The sequence below is a fragment of the Microtus pennsylvanicus genome, chromosome 19 (genome assembly GCF_037038515.1).
Source record: "Microtus pennsylvanicus isolate mMicPen1 chromosome 19, mMicPen1.hap1, whole genome shotgun sequence".
Lineage (NCBI taxonomy): Eukaryota > Metazoa > Chordata > Mammalia > Rodentia > Cricetidae > Microtus > Microtus pennsylvanicus.
In genome coordinates this window covers 39896226-39914354 of record NC_134597.1, presented here as the reverse complement: position 1 = coordinate 39914354, position 18129 = coordinate 39896226, and the positions used below count along the sequence as shown (strand labels likewise).

Here is an 18129-nt window from a genome sequence, read left to right as displayed (position 1 = left end):
AAGCCAGGGGATGGCACTGGACACCTGGGTCTGGAGATACAGGCAGCCAGCTTCCTGATATGGGTGTTAAAAACTGAATGTACGGCCTCTCTAAGAGCAGCAGGAACTCTTGTCCTTCCCTGGGCATTTCTGATATAGAAACATGTAACTGGGTCATATGTGGCAGGTTGGGACCAGAGTCATTCGCGCAGAAAATATCAAGCATTTTCCACATCTAGTAGCATAGACCATGAATGATTGCGCCCGAAGAACCTGTACTGAGTTTACTCTTTTGCTAATGTGTCTACTTTTTCTAGAGAGTAAGTTGTTTGGCTGCAGTCCCACTGGGAAGGAGGGTCACAGGAACAGCTGTGCAGGCACCAGGGTACCTGGTTGGTGAGTCTTGGGAAGACAGAAGGAGAGCTAGGCTGGAGGTTCAGCAAGAAGATATTGCCACTGAACAAAAAGAAGCTTGCTGTAACAGACATCTGTGTGGCTGTGTTTCCCCTCCAAACTAGCAGCACTGTCGCCTTTGCTAAGGCGAGGAGGTACTTTTTCTACTCAGAAGGATGCTCACAAATGCTTTTCAAATACCCTTACCATTGTTGTGGGTTCTCACTTCAAACAGTTTTCAATTAATTTTTTTTTTTTTGCTAAAGCCACTGAGCCAATACAAATTCATTGTAATAAGTAGCTGGTAAGAGAATATTTAGATGTCTTTTGTACAAAACCTTTGAGATAATGTCAGAGGAAACATATAGGCTTCATTTACCTTTATTTCTGATGCTGGCTAAAGGGAAAGGCAGATGTCCTTTCATGAATATTGTCTATTAACCCCCAGAGGTTTTGTGTCAACTGCTGTGTTTAACTTAAGTCTCCAGAAAGAAGGGGACCACGATTTGCTTTAAATTATTACGTACACAGTGCAATGTCTCAGGCATTAGCGCTTACTTGATTGCATTTAGACATTACATTGGCAAAGGAATGGACTGCATTAAATTAGCATCAAGCACAATGATGGTAATTGCAAGACTGTCATTTCTACAAGTGCAAAATTGATGTGTTCTGCAAGCCCATTCCATTGTGTGCCACGGGAAAATCACAGAAGCATGTTGTTCCGAGCAGAAAAACGCAATGTAATGGCCCTGTTAATGTGTCTTGGTGTTTTTCAGCAATGGTGTTCCTTTCCACCTTTGTTATGGTCTCATACTCATTCTTCAAATCCCGTCTGATCTAATTTGGATGCTCATAATCCAGCCCCGCCAGACAGGAGCCTGGATGTACAGGCAAACGTTGTGGAACAATTCCTTCTGTGTGTGGCATCTCATGTGAAGAATGCCAGCACAAACAACCCCCTGTGTATTCATGAGAGTATGAATGGGTACTTATGTAAAGCTTCTTAGCTGAGACACAGCAAGGGCTTACAGCAAACTTTCCCTAAATGCTATACATTCGTTTAGAAAAAGAAGGGTGCTTTACAGGCTTCTGGAGCTTAGGAGAAGTGCCAGCTACTGTTCTTTTACTCTTCTTGGGGAAAATAAACCTTCACCAGCTGAGTGAATTTCTTCCAGTCACGTGAGCACAGAGTATATCCCAGTGAAAACATGTACATGCATTGGGCTCTTAGACTTTCATTGTCCATGTGGAATTTACTACAGACCCAAAGGCTAGACTAGACTAGTTCTGAAATAAAGGATGTTCTAAGTTGACTGAGCATATTTTTAGTGTCTTTGTAGACTGAGGTCGGCTGAGAGCCACCCCTAAAGGTGTTTTGAGTAAGGTTAGTAATGATGATGCTAATGACAATTTGAGCAGACAGGCTTTCAAACTTAAGCAGCATTGGGGGTGGGAGCACACAAATACCAATGGGCTGCATTTGACCGTGGAGTCTGTTGTGGGATGGCTAAGCCTGAGTCCCCTGTTAGAGGTCCCTTTCTTTGTCTACATTGTAACGTTTCAGTCAGTGCGGGACTCTGGGTAACTGTGTACCAAGGTCAAGTCTCTAGTAAACAACAGAGAAGTTCCCTCCTAAGGTCGGAGAAGGATTCACTTCACCCATAGAAACAAAGGCAACCATTTGCAGCAGAAGAAGCATTAGACAGATAGTTGAGTCTTATAAAGGTGTTTGAAGATGGGGTTGGAAGTAGCCTCTTCCATACCTTTGTTGCAGAATGTCCCGTCATAGGCTGTGTTAGAGCAGTCACAGGAATATCCGTGGTATTTCTCGATGCATTTGCCTCCATTTTCACAGTTGGCCCCGTAGCTGGTGCAGTGGCCTGAGCATCCAGATTTGAATCCGGATGTGACCTTTGCCCTTTCTTCCAAGTCAAGGGTCACTCCATTCATCCTCAAGGAGCGGATACAGCCCAGGAAACCCTGCTGGCCGCCGGCACCACCTGGGAAGGACAGAAAGCACAGTTCAGATGGGACAGGTCACCTCGGCAACTGCTTTTCTACTCAGCCTGTTTTGAAATTACAGCAGAAGACAAGCTGGTAAGTCTTTTCCCTTTTGAGTTGGTCCAGAGTAAACAGAAAGAGTTGAAGCTTTCCCTTAGGCTGTGGTGTCTAATTAAAAACGGGTGTCTTCTGAGACGAAGTAAACTTGCCCCAGACACAAAATGTTTGTAGATAGGCAAAAATGTATAATCTGGATTCTTATGGAAAAGAGGCTCACAGAAGTCTTTAGTTTCTTTGTTCTTTAATCTCTCTGGCATTATCTGTTGAACTATAAAGCAGAGAGACATGAATACATTAGCATAACTAATAAGCCGGTTAGTCAGAAGGCATAAATTCGTTTGCAATGTCATTGTACTCGGTGAGTCTTATCTCATGTTTTGCTTTGAAGTTTACATTAAGATACTCAGGATGTGGTGACTGGGTGGCTGGAGGTTTGTATTTACACAGAAATAGGCTTGTTACAGTTACTAATATTCCAGGTTGGGTTTCATTGCTTTTGTCACAGTGCCATTTTAAGACATAAAGCAACGCTGTGAAATGCTGTCCTCCGGATACCATCATGAGCACACAGCAACTGTGGATACCTGCATAAGATCTGCAGAGAATGACCCCTTCAGCATCCCAGCATGGATGGAAGCTCTTGAGGTCCTAATGAAAGTCCACAGGGCAAGAAAAGACATGAGAATGTATGAAAGACTAGCTGGGATGGAAAGAGGGTCAACGGGAATGCTAGAGGAGTAAGAGAGATGAATAGAAACAATTTATCATGTATGGAATAGTTAAAAGGTTAAATTTTAAAATGACATCTGACATGCAATGATGTGTTCATTATGACTTCTGGAGTAGGTTATAGAGCAAGGCTGAGTTTTATAAGTGTGAAAATATTAAAGAGGTCTGATGTACATAGAGGGACCCACAGAAGCACTGTCGATTTAACAGAGTCTGTAATTATCTGGATGCTTTTAAAATTGGAGCAATCTCTATTGTGGGTTCATAGATCAGTAATATGATTATATATGTATAAACACATATATAACATGATAATATTATATATGGTAAAATATATTATATATGACATGATATATTATGACATGAATGTATATATATGTATAAATATGACATAAAAACAGAGAACAGAAAAGAGACTTTATTTTTGAAGGAAAGAGGACACATGAGGAGGATGGAAGAGGGAGGGTGGACGGAGTGAATGAGAAAGTACAATGATGTATACATATGAAGGTGCCGTAATGAAATCCATCATTTCATATGTGAACTAAAGAAAAAGACAGTGTAAAAGAACCAAGCTGACCACTCAAGCATTACTCTCCAGCACAGTGTATGTGTGTGTGTGTGTATATGTGTGTGTGTGTGTGTGTGTGTGTATGTGTGTGTGTCCAAATCCATAGGCTGAGTGCACGGTGCCCTTAACAATGCATGGTGGTTTGCCTCATCTGTTAGACAAGAACAGAGGATGCTTGAATTTCGTCTCTCCAACCTGAGCATCTGCTTTCCCTGCCCTCAGAACTGGCACTCCGTATTCCTGGACTCTGGAGCTTGTAGTGAATTATACTGCCAATTTTCTTGTTTCTCTAACTTCCACAGAACAGGCTGTTATATTTCCTTGTTTTAATAACCCTTCAAGCCAATTCCTTAACAAAACTCTCAGTAAATTAAAAAAAAATGTGGGCTGCTGGGATGATGGTTCAGCCGGTAAAGTGTTTGGTACATAAGAACCCTAGTTCAGATTCTCAGCACCCAGGTAAAAGTCAGGCATGACAGTATTATGTGTTCCAGTCAGTGCTGTGTTAAGGGAGACATGCGAATGTCAGGGTCAGCTGGTCTATCTTGAATGAGAACTCCAGGTTCAGAGAGCTGTCTAATATATAAGAAGAGGACACTAAATGTCAACTTTTGTTCTTCACAAGTACATGCACAGGCGAGAACATCAGCACACGTGTGCCTGCACACACGCATGTATATATACACACACATGCACGAATGCACACACAGGCAACATGCACACCCACATGCATGCACAGACACACACATGCACACAACTCAGGCACACATGCATGCGCACACACAATACACACACATGCATGCACACACTCACACATGTGGCCCCACACACGCACACACACAAGCATGCACACATACACATGCACATGTAAACACACACACACTACGACATGCACACATACAAATGGAGAGGTCCATAGGGCTTTGTTGTTTGGATAAGATAGTTAGGCTAGAGATGCACTCAGATCACTCAGCCCATTATCCTGGTCAAAAGCGCACCAGCCAGTAGACTCACTAACAAGGACTAGTGACTGATCAAAGACTGGATCACAGGATGGATCAGTATCTGGTTATGCCCATATGTCCTTCTTATCAGGGAAATGGCAAATGAATCTACTGCCTTTTTGAGCCCAAGCTTACAGTACTTTCCGCGGGTCATATATTGATTTGAATAACCGTTCTCTAAAGTAGCATCTTGTTTTTATAAAATATTTGACTAGAGGATTAATTGAAGAGAGTCCAGCGTCCTTTTGGATCAAAGCTATGGATAGTAAACAGCAAATGAAGTTATTAAACACGCTGCTTTGAAGGACTTGCCCTCCTGCCATCCGCCAGGCAGTGCAGCTTCACACCTCTGTGCAGGGGAGAATGAGAGCCTCTGCCTCCCTTGGAAGCGATTCAGCCCCGCAGTCCCCTTTTGTGCGTTAGAATTTCAATTTGGCTCGGACCACTTTTGCTGCTCTGGTTTTTGTTCTTGCAGTGAGAGATTTTCCAAAAGGCCTTTTATTACATAAGTGTATAGCTATTTGAATTTTTACCACTAGTCAATTAAGACAATTAAACCCTATCAAAACTACGCTGAAAAATTTAAAAAGGCTGTTTTTAGATATCCCCCTCCTGTTTGCCTAGTTACCATGGGAATAGTTCTGGGTTGTGTATGTATATGTGTGTGTGTGTGTGTGTGTGTGTGTGTGTGTGTGTGTGTGTGTACTGGTAAGTAAGATGTATAACTAAAACAAGTTACGCCACTCAGACATTACTGCCTTTATTTTTAGGGGAAAACCTTGTCTACTTAAGAATATTCAACCTTCATTTTCATTTTGTGTGTATGGGTGCTTTGCTGGCATATTTGCCTGTGCACCATCTGAGTGCTGTGCTCAGAGATGCCAGAAGAAGGCACTAGATACCTGGAATGGGAGTTACAGACAGTTCTGAGGCACCACGTGGATGCTGGGGACTGGGTCCTCTGGAAGAGCAGCCAGTGGTCTTAACCACTGGACCAGCTCCCTAGTCCCTACTTTTGTTTGTGAACATACATAAATATAAAAAACAGGAAAGGCATAAGGAGACGAGGACATAACAGGCATTGTCCTCAAATTTGCTTTCTATACTTCAAGTATTATGACACATTTTCCAAGCAATGCAGCATAGCCAGGACATCTTGTTTATTATTTCATAAAACATATTTGTAATGATGCTGCCAGTCCCTTTTGCCATTCCATCACTAATGGAATTTTGTAATTTTAACTTTCTGTGAGAGTATAATAGTCTGAACTTTGTAAATATCTCAGAACATCTCAGCATACTTCTTCAGTTTTCAATTTTGCTGTTCTCTCTCTCTCTCTCTCTCTCTCTCTCTCTCTCTCTCTCTCTCTCTCTCTCTCTCTCTCTCTCTGTGTGTGTGTGTGTGTGTGTGTGTATTTATATGTGTGCAGGTGCCAGTGCATTTATACAGAGCAGAAGTCTCTTTCTCAATTGCTCTCTGCTTTTTTGTTTGAGTCAATGTCTCTGACCGCACCTGGAGTTCACTGATTGGATAAAGTGTCTGGCCAATGAGCCCCACGGTCCTCCTGTCCAAACTTTTCACTTTGGGCTTTAGGTGCATGCTTCCAAGTTTAGCTTTTTTCCATGGGTGTTGGGGGTCCAAACCCAGGTCCTGATGTTTGTGTATCAAGTACTTTATTACTGGTATATTTTAAAGGCCTTTAAGAACAATGTACCAATTTACATTTTATCAAAATGGAACAAATGCATATTTGCTTTACATAATCCTCATCTGGTGATTTATCCTATTGTGTTTACGTCAGTTTGATTAAATTGGAGAAAATTCATAACTTTGATTATTATAATGAATTGTGTTGTATTTTTCTTTTCTTATTTTTAAATTGCTGCTTCATATTTTTGTTTTGGAGGGGTAAGTGATGATATGTTTTTATTGGTTGGTGATAATATTTTGAGTTTTAAAACTATGCTGATTAATTTTTTAACCATGTCCTTTAGTTTGTATTTTTTAAGTGGTAGATGGTAATTTTTTCCCCTATAAAAGTTTTGAGTGATTGTGAATCCACACTAACATACTTATTTCTGCTTTTGGTCTTTGATTTGTAATGACTTTTGGCAATATAAACTAATATAATCATTTAATTATATATTATTTATAATTATATATTTATTATATATATTCTATATAGAATTCTATGTAACACCTTGCAGTTTTTTCTCTTAACATTTTAATCCCTTCTTTCTCCCTCTGTCATTCTTTCCCTCTCTTCCTCTCCCTCCTTCTGCCCCCATCTCTTTGTTCCTTTGCACAGCACCATGGACGGAACCAGGACCTTGTGTGTACCAGACGTGCACTCTAAGCCATATCTCTAGCTGTACAGCAACAATATATGAGTATAGTGTAATTTACACTTAGTAACCCATTGGACTACATTTTTTTAAAAAAATTCTCTTCTTAGTTTATAAAGCAAGTGAGTGAAGTGTCATTTCTCTGTGCACTGAAGCTAAGCTCTTTCCCTTCCGAGGTGGCATCCTGATTCATTTAAGTGACTCACTGAGCTGGAAAGTGCATTTGCTGATCTACTTGACACGAAAAAAAATCTTTTATCCTGATCATGGTCATTATATATTATGCAAAAGATGTTAATGCACCAGAACCAGTAGAAGTTAGTGAGTTCAATTTACTGCTTTGTAGAAACCTTTCTTGGTGGCAAATGTCATAAGTTTAAATTATAGGTCTTCAAGGAAAAACGCTACTGAACCTTTGTTTAATTAGCAAATCAACACATTGTCATTGGGAAGAGCCCCCTGCCATGCCAGGCCTTCACGCACATTAGTCAGACCTGTGATAATTATCCATGGTGAGATGTGGGTTTAATTTGTATATCATTTTTCATCCGAAATGCTAGGCAAGTATCACAATTAAAGATTAATTATGAAAGTGTTGTAACTACCTATAATGAATAATACAACCATCAAGAGCACAGAACATTTGGGCAAAATAATCAGGTGTTCCATTTAAAAATAATGGTTGGAAATAAAGATTGAGAGGAATTAGGAAAAACACATTGTCCTCAAACCCAGAGCTCAACAGTATTTGAAGTGGTAAGTCTGACCCCCAGGGCACTTTCATGTGATCAGATTGGCCACTTATTCACCATAGAAAGAAAGCACGCCAAAGGTTGCACACTTGAACCTGATCCCTTTTAGAAGTGTTTTTTCTTTAAAAAAAAAATTTAAATGTGTTTATTTCACTACTGTGAAAAAGTCTCTGCCCTTGCAGCACGGAGAAATTTATCGGGAGACTCAATATGTACATCACGTGTTAGGAGGTGGTGACCACTGTGAGAAGAACAGTCAAGCAGGGTTAAGTGGGGTCTGGAGTTGGCACAGGATCAGTCTTAAGTAGGGCAGTTAAGATGGAGTGCACCAAAAAGAGACAGAAACAGAATAGATAAAAATGTCCCCATGATAAAGGGGTGATGGGATGTTCCCCTGCAAGGTGCCCGGCAGGAGGGCAGGAGAAGGATGGAATCCCCAGGGCAGTACAGGATGCTCAGGGGAGTGAAACCTGGATCATTTCATAGGTTCTGTAAGTAAAGCACTAGGAAAAGCAGTTCTAAAATGATGCACAAGAATATTCTTCTTTTAAGAGTACTTTATAGAAGATTTTTATGTGTGTAAATGTTTCGCCTGTATGTACATATACGTACCACGTGTGTGCAGTGCTCAGTGATGTGGGTGTCAGATCCCACAGAACTAAATGACAGATGATTGTGAGCCACCATGTGGATGTTGGGAACTTAACCTCAGGTCCCCTGCAAGAACAACATGTGCTCTTAAGCTCTGAGACATTTCTCCAGCCCCCACACACTGTTTTTGCCTACAGGTTAATGCTGCTGGAATCACAAATAGCCACCCACCACGCTGATGCTAGGCACCAGTTGGCATGGGTGGGCCAGTCAGTGAACAAGAATGAGGAAACATGAACGCACTGTTTTTACATCTCCTTGGCTGTGTAGTCTTCCCAAGTTCTCCTTAGGTCTTAGTCCTTTTACATGCAATGTCAGTACAACAATATGGACCCTGAAGGAGTTGATAGAATCCAATACTTTGTGTTGAAGCCCAACTAATGGCAGATATTATGATTGCCACTAGTGTAGAGTATAATCAGAATTCCACAGCATCATAAAGTGAAATCATAGAATTGATGAATAGAAACAGATTTGAGGCCAGGGGAGCTGAACTATGTTACTTATATTCTTTAGTCAAGCTTGTGAAACCTTAGACCCCAATTTGAATTTAGCTGCATATAGGGTATCTAGGGCCTCTTAAAGAAGGCTAGACAAGGCCATAAGGATGAGAACTGAATGTAATTGGTGTCCTTACAAAAGAAGAATGTACTGGGGATGATGTACTCACACAGAAGAATGTCCCCATGAGGAACCATCAAGAAGACGGGGGTATCAAAGCCAAGGAGAGGCCTCAGAAGGAAAGAGTCTCACTGATACCTTCATCTTGGGTTTCCAACCTTTAGAACGATGAGAAGATAAATACCCAATCTGTGGTGTTCTGTTCTGGAAGCTTTATCAGAAAGATAGCTAGCAAAGGGTTATCATTGAGCTCCCAATCCAGCCTGCCTGAGGAAATGACCTTGGAGTCTTCAAACCTTCAAACAGCACCCTTTCGTGGAAAGCTCAGGCTTAGGCTAGGTGTTATCTCACTTTGGAGGACCACACCAGGATCACAGGACCTGTGAGCTGGCAGGGAGCTTTTAATGTGCTACTGGAATGTTATCCATGACTATGACTGCTATGTCTGGATGGCCTACTCTGATCTTGGCTCTTCTGTGTGACAGCTACCGCTGTCCCGGGTGTTGGCAGCTAAGAGGCAAAGGCAACTATGTACTTGGATAAGCCACTCAGAGCTGCAGATGCTGACCCTGCCATTTGTCCTGCTCTATATGCTACCATATATAGCAGCATGTTTTGATCTTATGTGTCTTATGCTTTGATCACCTTGTCTCCTACACCACCAACTACTACCACCACCACCAACCACCACCACCAACCACCACCACCACCCCACCACCATCACCAATTGCAAATTATGATGCCAAAGCACGTGTGAGAAATAAAACCCCAGTTATCTCATTATCTCAGAACCCCAGAATGGGGATAACCATCACTGGTAGAGGAACCTGGTCTCTCTCTTCAGCACAGCGCTGTATGATTGACAAGTGTTGCCAGCTAGCCATGGACAGCAATGCATGGAGAAAGCTTTTACACTCCAGGAACTAATCTGTGAAGAGCTGCTTTTCCAGATAACAGGCATGAGTGCCCATTCAGATCTTCACTATCACTGTATGGATTTTCTTATGTCCTCAGAACGAGAAATGCACAGAATATGTGACTCAGGACTGCAAAACTAGGAGGACAAAATCTAAAATACTGATGGCGTGTGAGCTGTCTAGTAGGAGCCAACAATCAGATGTGTCTACGCATGTACTGCTCTGCACTGAAGATGGGTCTTAGAGCTCCTGGACACAGGGCTATGAGGAAATACTGACCATCCCAGATTAATGCAAAGCTAATAGTGGCCGTGCCAGACTAGCCCAACTTCACGTGTTCCAGTTCACAGAGATAAATTGGATTGTGATCCCTGTTTAATGGATGGGGAAACTGAGGCCAAGAGAGTTCATTCCTTCATTGTCACCTATAGCTAGACTCACAGCCGGGCAATCTGCACTCTGCCCATGCTGCTGCTCCTGTCTTCTGTCCCCCGCTTCTGACGCGTTCCTGGGCACTGCTTTGCTTAGGTGTGGAGAACGATGGCAATGCAGTTAGTACCGGAGACCCACTTGCCAGACGCTGTCTGAAAAGCCATAGGGACAGTTCGAAGTGACAGTAGAAACACGATCCTCTAAATCTGGAGCTAGGAATGAGGATGTTAGAGTCCACCTCTAGATCAAGCAAAGGGATATTTTGATAAGGTCATCACTGACCTCATAATTATTCTAAATTAAAAGCTGAATGCTACTATTGCCGAATGGATTTGCCATTTGGCCACCGAGTGCAGTTATCTTTCTGTATGCAGAAGTGATGTATCAAGTTTAGAGGCCATTGCTCTGAACTCTGCAGCAAACCCTATTTCTCTGCCATACGCTTGGGGATAGGAGAGAGGACAGGATCTTCCTACTGAGATCCACATTCTGGATTGTGACAAATATTCTAGTAAATTTCAATGCAAGATGGAACTTAAACCGCTGAGAACTCTAAATATTTCGTTTATAAATATCTGTATGTTCTTGTACATGTTGTGTGACAAGCTGGTGAGCTCTCATGTTTGATACACAACACATATTATTTCTGATCTTAATATTTCTAATGTCTTTCCTTCTGTCTGTCTGTCTCCATTTTTATTAGCCATCTTTAGAAGTACTTGTTTAAAATGATAACACACAGTCGTTCTCGCTCCAGAGTAAAGAATCCTTTGTGCTGTTCAAGTTGGTGGCACCAACTTGTTTTTTTACCCCAAGAACCAAACTTCACACACATCTTTACAGGGACGAGTCTAGGCCAAGGCAGGACTGAGTGAGTTGAGAGGAATCATCACTGCTTTGATAATTGGTCCTTCTGGACACAAGGGCTAAGAGAGTAGAGGATAAAGACTGGACGCTTAGGGATTAAGATGAGAATGAAGGCTTAACAGAAAAGCTGAGAGAACAGAATGTTTTAAGGCCTGGATTTCAAGGGGGTAAAGTTATAAAATATTTACTTATAAGAGATGTCAAGGAAAGTGAAACACTATTGGATTTGGTCGTCTTTTGAATCTAGCTCTTTGATGTCATAATGAGATGCTTCCTATGAGATGAGGGAGCAGGTAGTGAGAGGACAGAGTTAGCTCATGTAGACACACTAAGTGGCTTAAAAACAGATTGTACCAGAAAGTGGCTGTCCCTTGCCTGAGTAGAATAGACTGAATTGGGGGACTGGAGTGACACGGGTGTGCAAAGCTGGAGGAGGATCAGAACATCAGGAGTTCCCTGTCCCGAGGCAGGGGCCTTCTTTGTACCCTCACTCATCATTTAGGAGAGACAGCTTTGGATCCTGAGATCCTGATCTTTTCCCTGAGGCAGACAGTGGCAGAAGCATTTGGTAAGGTTATCCCAAAGGCATTGACCTAAGCTCACAAGAAAAAGTGACGAAATCTTCAGGAACAAACAGCAAGCACCAAGATGGAATAGCCACACTCAACTCCATCTGTATTTTCAGAAGCGAAACCATTGAAAGAGCAGAGAAATAGATATTAAATAATGGGCATCTGAACTATGGACCAGCAGAGTAGCAATGATGCAAGCTTGAAGATGCTGCTGCCGAAACCACCGTCTGCGGACTTACAGAATGCTTTATCCCTGTCATTCATAGATCCCACACAGTGTTGCTTCTGACTAAGGAACTCACTTCATAGCTAGAGAAGTGTGACAGTGGGCTCATTATCATGGAATATACTAGTTTTCCATGTTCCCTTTAGTCCTGGAGCAGCTGGCCTAACAGAGAAATGGAATGGTCTCTTGAAGACACAGTTACAGCACCAATTAGGTGGCAGCAGCTTGGAGAGCTAGGACAGGGTTCTCCGGAAAGGAGTGGATGCCTTGAGTTGGTGCCAGTGTATGACACAACTTCTCCCATAGCCAGGATCCACAGGTCCAGGAATCAAGGGGTGGGAAGGGGAAATAATTCCACTCACTGCCATCTCTAGGAAAGCATTAGGACAATTTTGGCTTCTTGTTTCCATGATCTTTAGTTCTGCCTAGAAGTTTTGGTTCCAGAGCGGGAAGCACTCCCACCAGAAGCCACAACAAACACCCCATTGAACTGGAAGTTGAAACTTCCTTCTGGCCATTTTGGGGTTTAATCCCAGCCTGGTCTACAGAGTGAAACCATATCATAAAACACAACAAAACAAATAGTATAGCCGCTAGTAGGGCAGGAGTAGCTGCCAGAGAAATGAAAGCAGAGTGTCCAACTTCTGGACTGGCAGTGTTATGGTCATCTTATTCACAGAGAGTGGGTTGGAGTATGGAATAAGCAAAGAAACAGTGCATAAAAAAGTATAAGTGCAAAAATAACCCTAATAATCAGTCAGACAGACATTTCCAAATTTGATTTCTCAAGAGGTTCTACAATATGATATCTAAGAGATATATTAGACTAAATGCAAAAATGACTTATTGTTTATTAGGAACAAGAAGGCTCATGGATCCTGCCCAGAGAAGAAACAAACCACTTGAAAAACATCATAGGGCAAGAGATGGAAATCAGAGACCAGCACGAGCAACTAGTACAATGTCAAGAAGACAATGGATGATGTTTAACTAGCAAAATAACACACAGAAGTCTCACTCAGGTGACAGAAAGCATGCATAGAATTATACAGATAAGGATTCCTTATGGTAGGAGAGGGTGGGGGGAAGTCGAGGTAGTAATCATTATGGGATAGACCAAGTTACATGGGGTCTGCACACATAATGGATCATGATGCATTCGGTATTCATAGAATTACATAAATTGGTCATAAAACCATAAGGCTGAGTGGGAAAGTAAGAAGTCGAGAGGAGTTTATAGTAATTCATCATATGAGGTACGGCACACAAAGCCAATGCTATCAGTTTTCAGAAATATAGACACATGTTTGAAAAATACATACATGCATATCACACACACACACGGTGGGATTAGAATGCTACACATGAAACATACTCACACGGTAATAGACAGAGAAGATACTTTAGAATAGTTAAAAACTAAAGGAAATAATAAGTGAAAATCAAGGCAGAGAGGTATACTGTCAGGATGTGAAGAAAGGACCATTAAATGAACATGAGGCTCATTATAGAAGAGAGGAGCGAGAGAGGAGCTTGTGCTGGGAAACTATCCTGACAACCAGAAGGTAGGACTAGTAAAAAGAGCATCGCTAAACTGTGGGCTGTGTGTATGTATTCATTCAGTATCGGTTATTGGTATAATTAAAAACATCTTCTCCTATAAGACAGTGTCTTAGTCAATATTCTATTGCTGTGAAGAGACACCATGACCATGGCGATTCTTATAAAAGAAAACATTTAATTGGGGGTGGCTTATAGTTCAAAGGTTTAGCCCATTCTATTATTGACATGGTAGGAAAGATGGAGACATTCCGGTGGACATGGTGCTGGAGAAGTAGCTGAGGATTTTATGACTAGATTGGCAGGCAGGAGGAAGAGACAGACAGACAGACAGATAGGCAGGCAGGCAGACAGACAGACACTGGGCCTGACTTGAGCTTCTAAAATCTCAAGGCCCATCCTGTTTTTCCAACTCCTAGTGACACACTTCCTCCTACAAGGCCACATGCCACAATCCTTTAAAATAATGATACTCTTTATGGCCCCATGAGGGGCATTTTAATTCAAACAATCACAGACAGTTATCATTATAAAGTTTGGTTAAGTCTTGATTGGAAGAACTAAAAAAATGCATATCATAAATTGTGTGATAAACTTACTGAAAGTGCCCTTTCTCCCTGGTATTGATTACAAAACTGGTCTCTGTATTTTAAGATTCCCTCTTCGGATCAGACTATCTTAAAAGCCATGAGGAATTTGAAGAGAATCCCAGAAATTCAGAGTCCCTGAAGTATGGTTCTTGTTGCCCAAAAATTACTTCACACAGAGGCTGAGCCATACATTAATTCTAAGCAGTAGGCTTGAAATATTTCTCCAACAATATCTTTTCACACAGCTTCTTCCCTAGAAATAAATAGCTCAGCTTCACGAATACAGCCTTGTGGTTGAGGCTTGGAAAAGAGTCAAAGAAAACTATCAGTTTTCTGATGTTAGGAGCATAGGTTTTTTTTCTTTTTTTTTGAGTAAGCCTTGTAGCTATCATAATTCATACCATTTGTTAAAATTCTGTAATTTTATAGATAGCTGGAATTGCAAAAGTTAATGATCATTAAAGAGCAAAAGGTAGGAAATTCACATGATGACTATTAATTGAGAAGAGTAATTGCTGGCTGTAGCCTCTGAGGCTGGGAAATTCTATAGGGAGGAGCATAGCCAGGCAGAGTGCGGCCAAGAGTGGAGTAAGGGTGCTGCTGGCGGACTGAGACAGCAGCCATCCCACGAGGGACATTTGCCACTTATTTGTATATTTGCTTTGCACACATTTCTTGACTTTATATAGTTATTACTATCGGTCAGATTTTCTTTAGCAATGTTGCTGTTAGTACTGGTTTCTAGTCAATACATCAATTTTCAATCCCTACCTATGAACAAGCAAGCCTGAGACCAGTTACACAGAACTGCGGCGAAATGTTTGCCCCGGGCTCTCAGTCAATATCTCAGCTAATGCCAAACAGGCAAGACCTCAATTTGATACTAGAAAGATTGAAAACTGTAAGGTCTAAGCTGATGGGAAATGGTGTCTTTCATAATATTTTGACTTTCTCTGCAGATTTAGTTATTTATTTTTTTTTGACCTCTGTCGTGCCTGCTTTCAGTCTGTGATACTTAGTGGAAACGGTGTTGCCAAAGAAGGTAAATAACAACCATCTTTAAGAAAAGAATTTTAGAGAAAGATTATGTGGAAAACTATTTGGGAAATAGGATGACTTCGCTTTAAATATGGATATTAATTCAGAGATATATAGAGAACCATATATATGTGTATGTCCCCATTCAGCTGTCAACTCCATGAATATTTATCCTTTGGGAAACCACTACCCAATGATGAGCAGGACCCTGGGGTTATACAGCCTACTTTCTAGGAAAGGGACACAAACAGGCATGCATGACAAACCCTAAGGAAAATTGGACACAGCAATGATTGGCTGCTTCGGATGGTGTGATCAGAGAACATTTCTGTAGGGAAGTGACAGAGGCTTAGAGAAGGACAAGAACAAGCCAGCTTGACCGATGTTTGGGATGCAATGGGATGCTACAATGCAAGAACAAGCTTTATAGCAAACATGTTAAAGAAAAGTACCAAGTCTGTGGAGAGCAGATAGGTCCTTCCTGCTGTCATCCAAGCAAGGCTTGGCCATGGTTTTGAGGAGGGTGGTGACTAGTAGCAATAGATGGCAATGCATACAAGGGTGTCAATCTAGGAAAAGTCCCCGAGATACTATTGGATGGTGAGTGATGAGGGAAAAGAGAAGAAGGAAAGAAAAGAAGGGAATTGTGGTTAATTCCAAATTCCGGACTTAACAAAAAAGGTGTGCATGGTGATGCTATTTACTGAGACAAGGGAGGCTGGGGGTGGAAGAGGCTTGGTGTAAACATCAAGATTCTTTATTGCCATGTTCATTCTGAGATGCATGCTAGAAAGCTACATCGAGATGCCAGGTAGTTAAGTGGATCCAAAGTTCCTGAGAAAAGCTAGGTCTGAAGATTTAAATTTAAGTCAATGTGCTTAAATCCTATTTTGAGCCATTAGACATTAGATGGGATAGGATTTTATAGGAGATTGTATGGACTGAGAAGACACTTCAACATTTGCTAGGCAAGTGAGGAAGAGGATGCAGCAGAGACTGACCTGTAGCTAACGAAAAAGAAGAAAAGCAAGAGAGCACAAGCCCTGGAATCCATGGAAACAATTATTTCAAAGAGGCAAGAGACCAGAAGGATGTGATGCAGAATTTGGATCCATGCAGACTTAGACAGTCTTTGTATGGGCTTTAGTGATAAGATATGAGAAAGGAGGGTAGGAAAGAAGGGAGAGAAAGAGGAAGAAGGGGAAGTAGGGAGAAGAGGAAGGAAGAACTTATTTCTACATCATGGAGAGCTTCGTGTGAGGAGTCTCGTCAGAGGAGAGGAAGAGAACTGCCCTTGTCTGATGTTCTTTTGTTGACCCATCCCTCTGGCTGACAGTGATCCTCTGCCAGTCTTGGCCTCTTCCAGTTGGAATTTTGCAATTCAGAAAATAGCTGCCAGGGCTGCCTCATCCCCAGCCTGACTCCCTGTCCCTGTTCAGTCCAAGCTCCTACTACAGACTCCATAACCAACCAAGAGTAGTGTTTCCCTGCCTTTGGGGTATAGAAAGTGTGGTTAGGGTGGATTTTTCTCTGAGCCATGGGAAGCTTTGGCTTGTGCTGCCAATAGCTGCAGAGAGCACCTGCCTTTGCCACACATTACCAAAGGCTCACTGGGCCACAGTGTTATCCCAGATGAAGAATTCTCACTAGGAGGCTTCCACTTACTTCCTGCTCGCCTGAACTGACTTTAGACTTCTCATGTCTATTTTAAGCATGCTTTCTTTAAACATCTTGCAGTAATTGTTATTTTTTCCCTATCTTTTTGCCTTGAGAATTTTTAAAAGTCATTGTAGGAAGAGTTTTGCAACTCAAGAATGTCTTTCTCTGGTGCCATTCTTTGAAATTTAAACATCAATGAAGGTGATATCACATGTCCTTATCTTTCTGGGCGGTCAGAAGCCTGACTTACCAATGATCCCTTGTTTCAAGTTATAAAACTATCCAACCCAGGAAGATGGGAGAAAGTTCAGCCCATGAGCCTTCCTATCTCTATTTTTTAAAAGGCTGAAACATGTGCGGGTATGGATCTTTAAATAGAATGGAAAACAAAATCCAACCCACATATGAATAAATCTCTCTTGTTCTCCTTGGGGTGGAGTTGAGCCTTTACCATGGAAATGGCCTCTGTAGAGTCCTCCTTGCCTGGAAATCTTTGCCAAGTATGACCTTGGCCTTGACAAGGTGAATTGGTAAGGGTTGAATTTTTGGTCAGACTATTTGGAATCAGATCTCCTCCTGTCTTTCACCTGGCATATATGACCTTAGGTGAGTTAACTAACCCTTAGCTTTAGCTTCTTCCTATGTAAATGAAGCAGAAAGCAGCAATGGCTTCTACTTTGCACAGTCCTGAAATACAGTAAAGCATGCATTGATCTTGGCCTTGAGATGTCATCCTGGACCTCTTAGCTAACACTCACATTGTTGTTACTGAGCCAGGTTTGCAGAAATAGGGGTATGAGTATATCTTATAGTATAATTACTACAATTTAGACACAATATACATTTATTTTTAACTGTAAACTTTTAAAGTCTGAGAGATGGCCATTTTGATCATCCACAGATTTGGGTGCGCTTCATGACTGGAATCCCAACTTCCCATTTTGTGACCCCCCCTTGTTGACTTTCTCTTTGCTCTCTCAATTACTTGGCATTCAGATGGCTCTGAAGTTATCCATCTGTGAATTTGGAATGTAGATGCTTGAGGAACAGCTGACCAAACAAGCCCTGTTATTGAGTTGGAGGAATCTGGGCTGTTTTATGGCCTTGTCAGCCAAGCTGAGCTCAGAGAGCTTTCTAAGGACTCTAGTCTTCATTGAC

The 18129-nt window shown here is 41.6% G+C and overlaps 1 protein-coding gene across 3 annotated transcripts in view; it reads right to left on the bottom strand.

Moving 5' to 3' along the window:
- The window catches only part of Cntnap2 (contactin associated protein 2), a 2084252-nt gene that overhangs the window by 250938 nt on the left and 1815185 nt on the right, over nucleotides 1-18129 (bottom strand). For all 3 annotated transcript variants that reach the window (XR_012908553.1, XR_012908554.1, XM_075953824.1), the window contains exon 18: nucleotides 2139-2375. Coding sequence is in view for 1 of the 3 variants with exons in the window: in XM_075953824.1 (XP_075809939.1) it covers nucleotides 2139-2375 (237 nt within the window). In the remaining 2 variants the exon portion in view is untranslated. The remainder of the gene's footprint in view (nucleotides 1-2138; nucleotides 2376-18129) is intronic.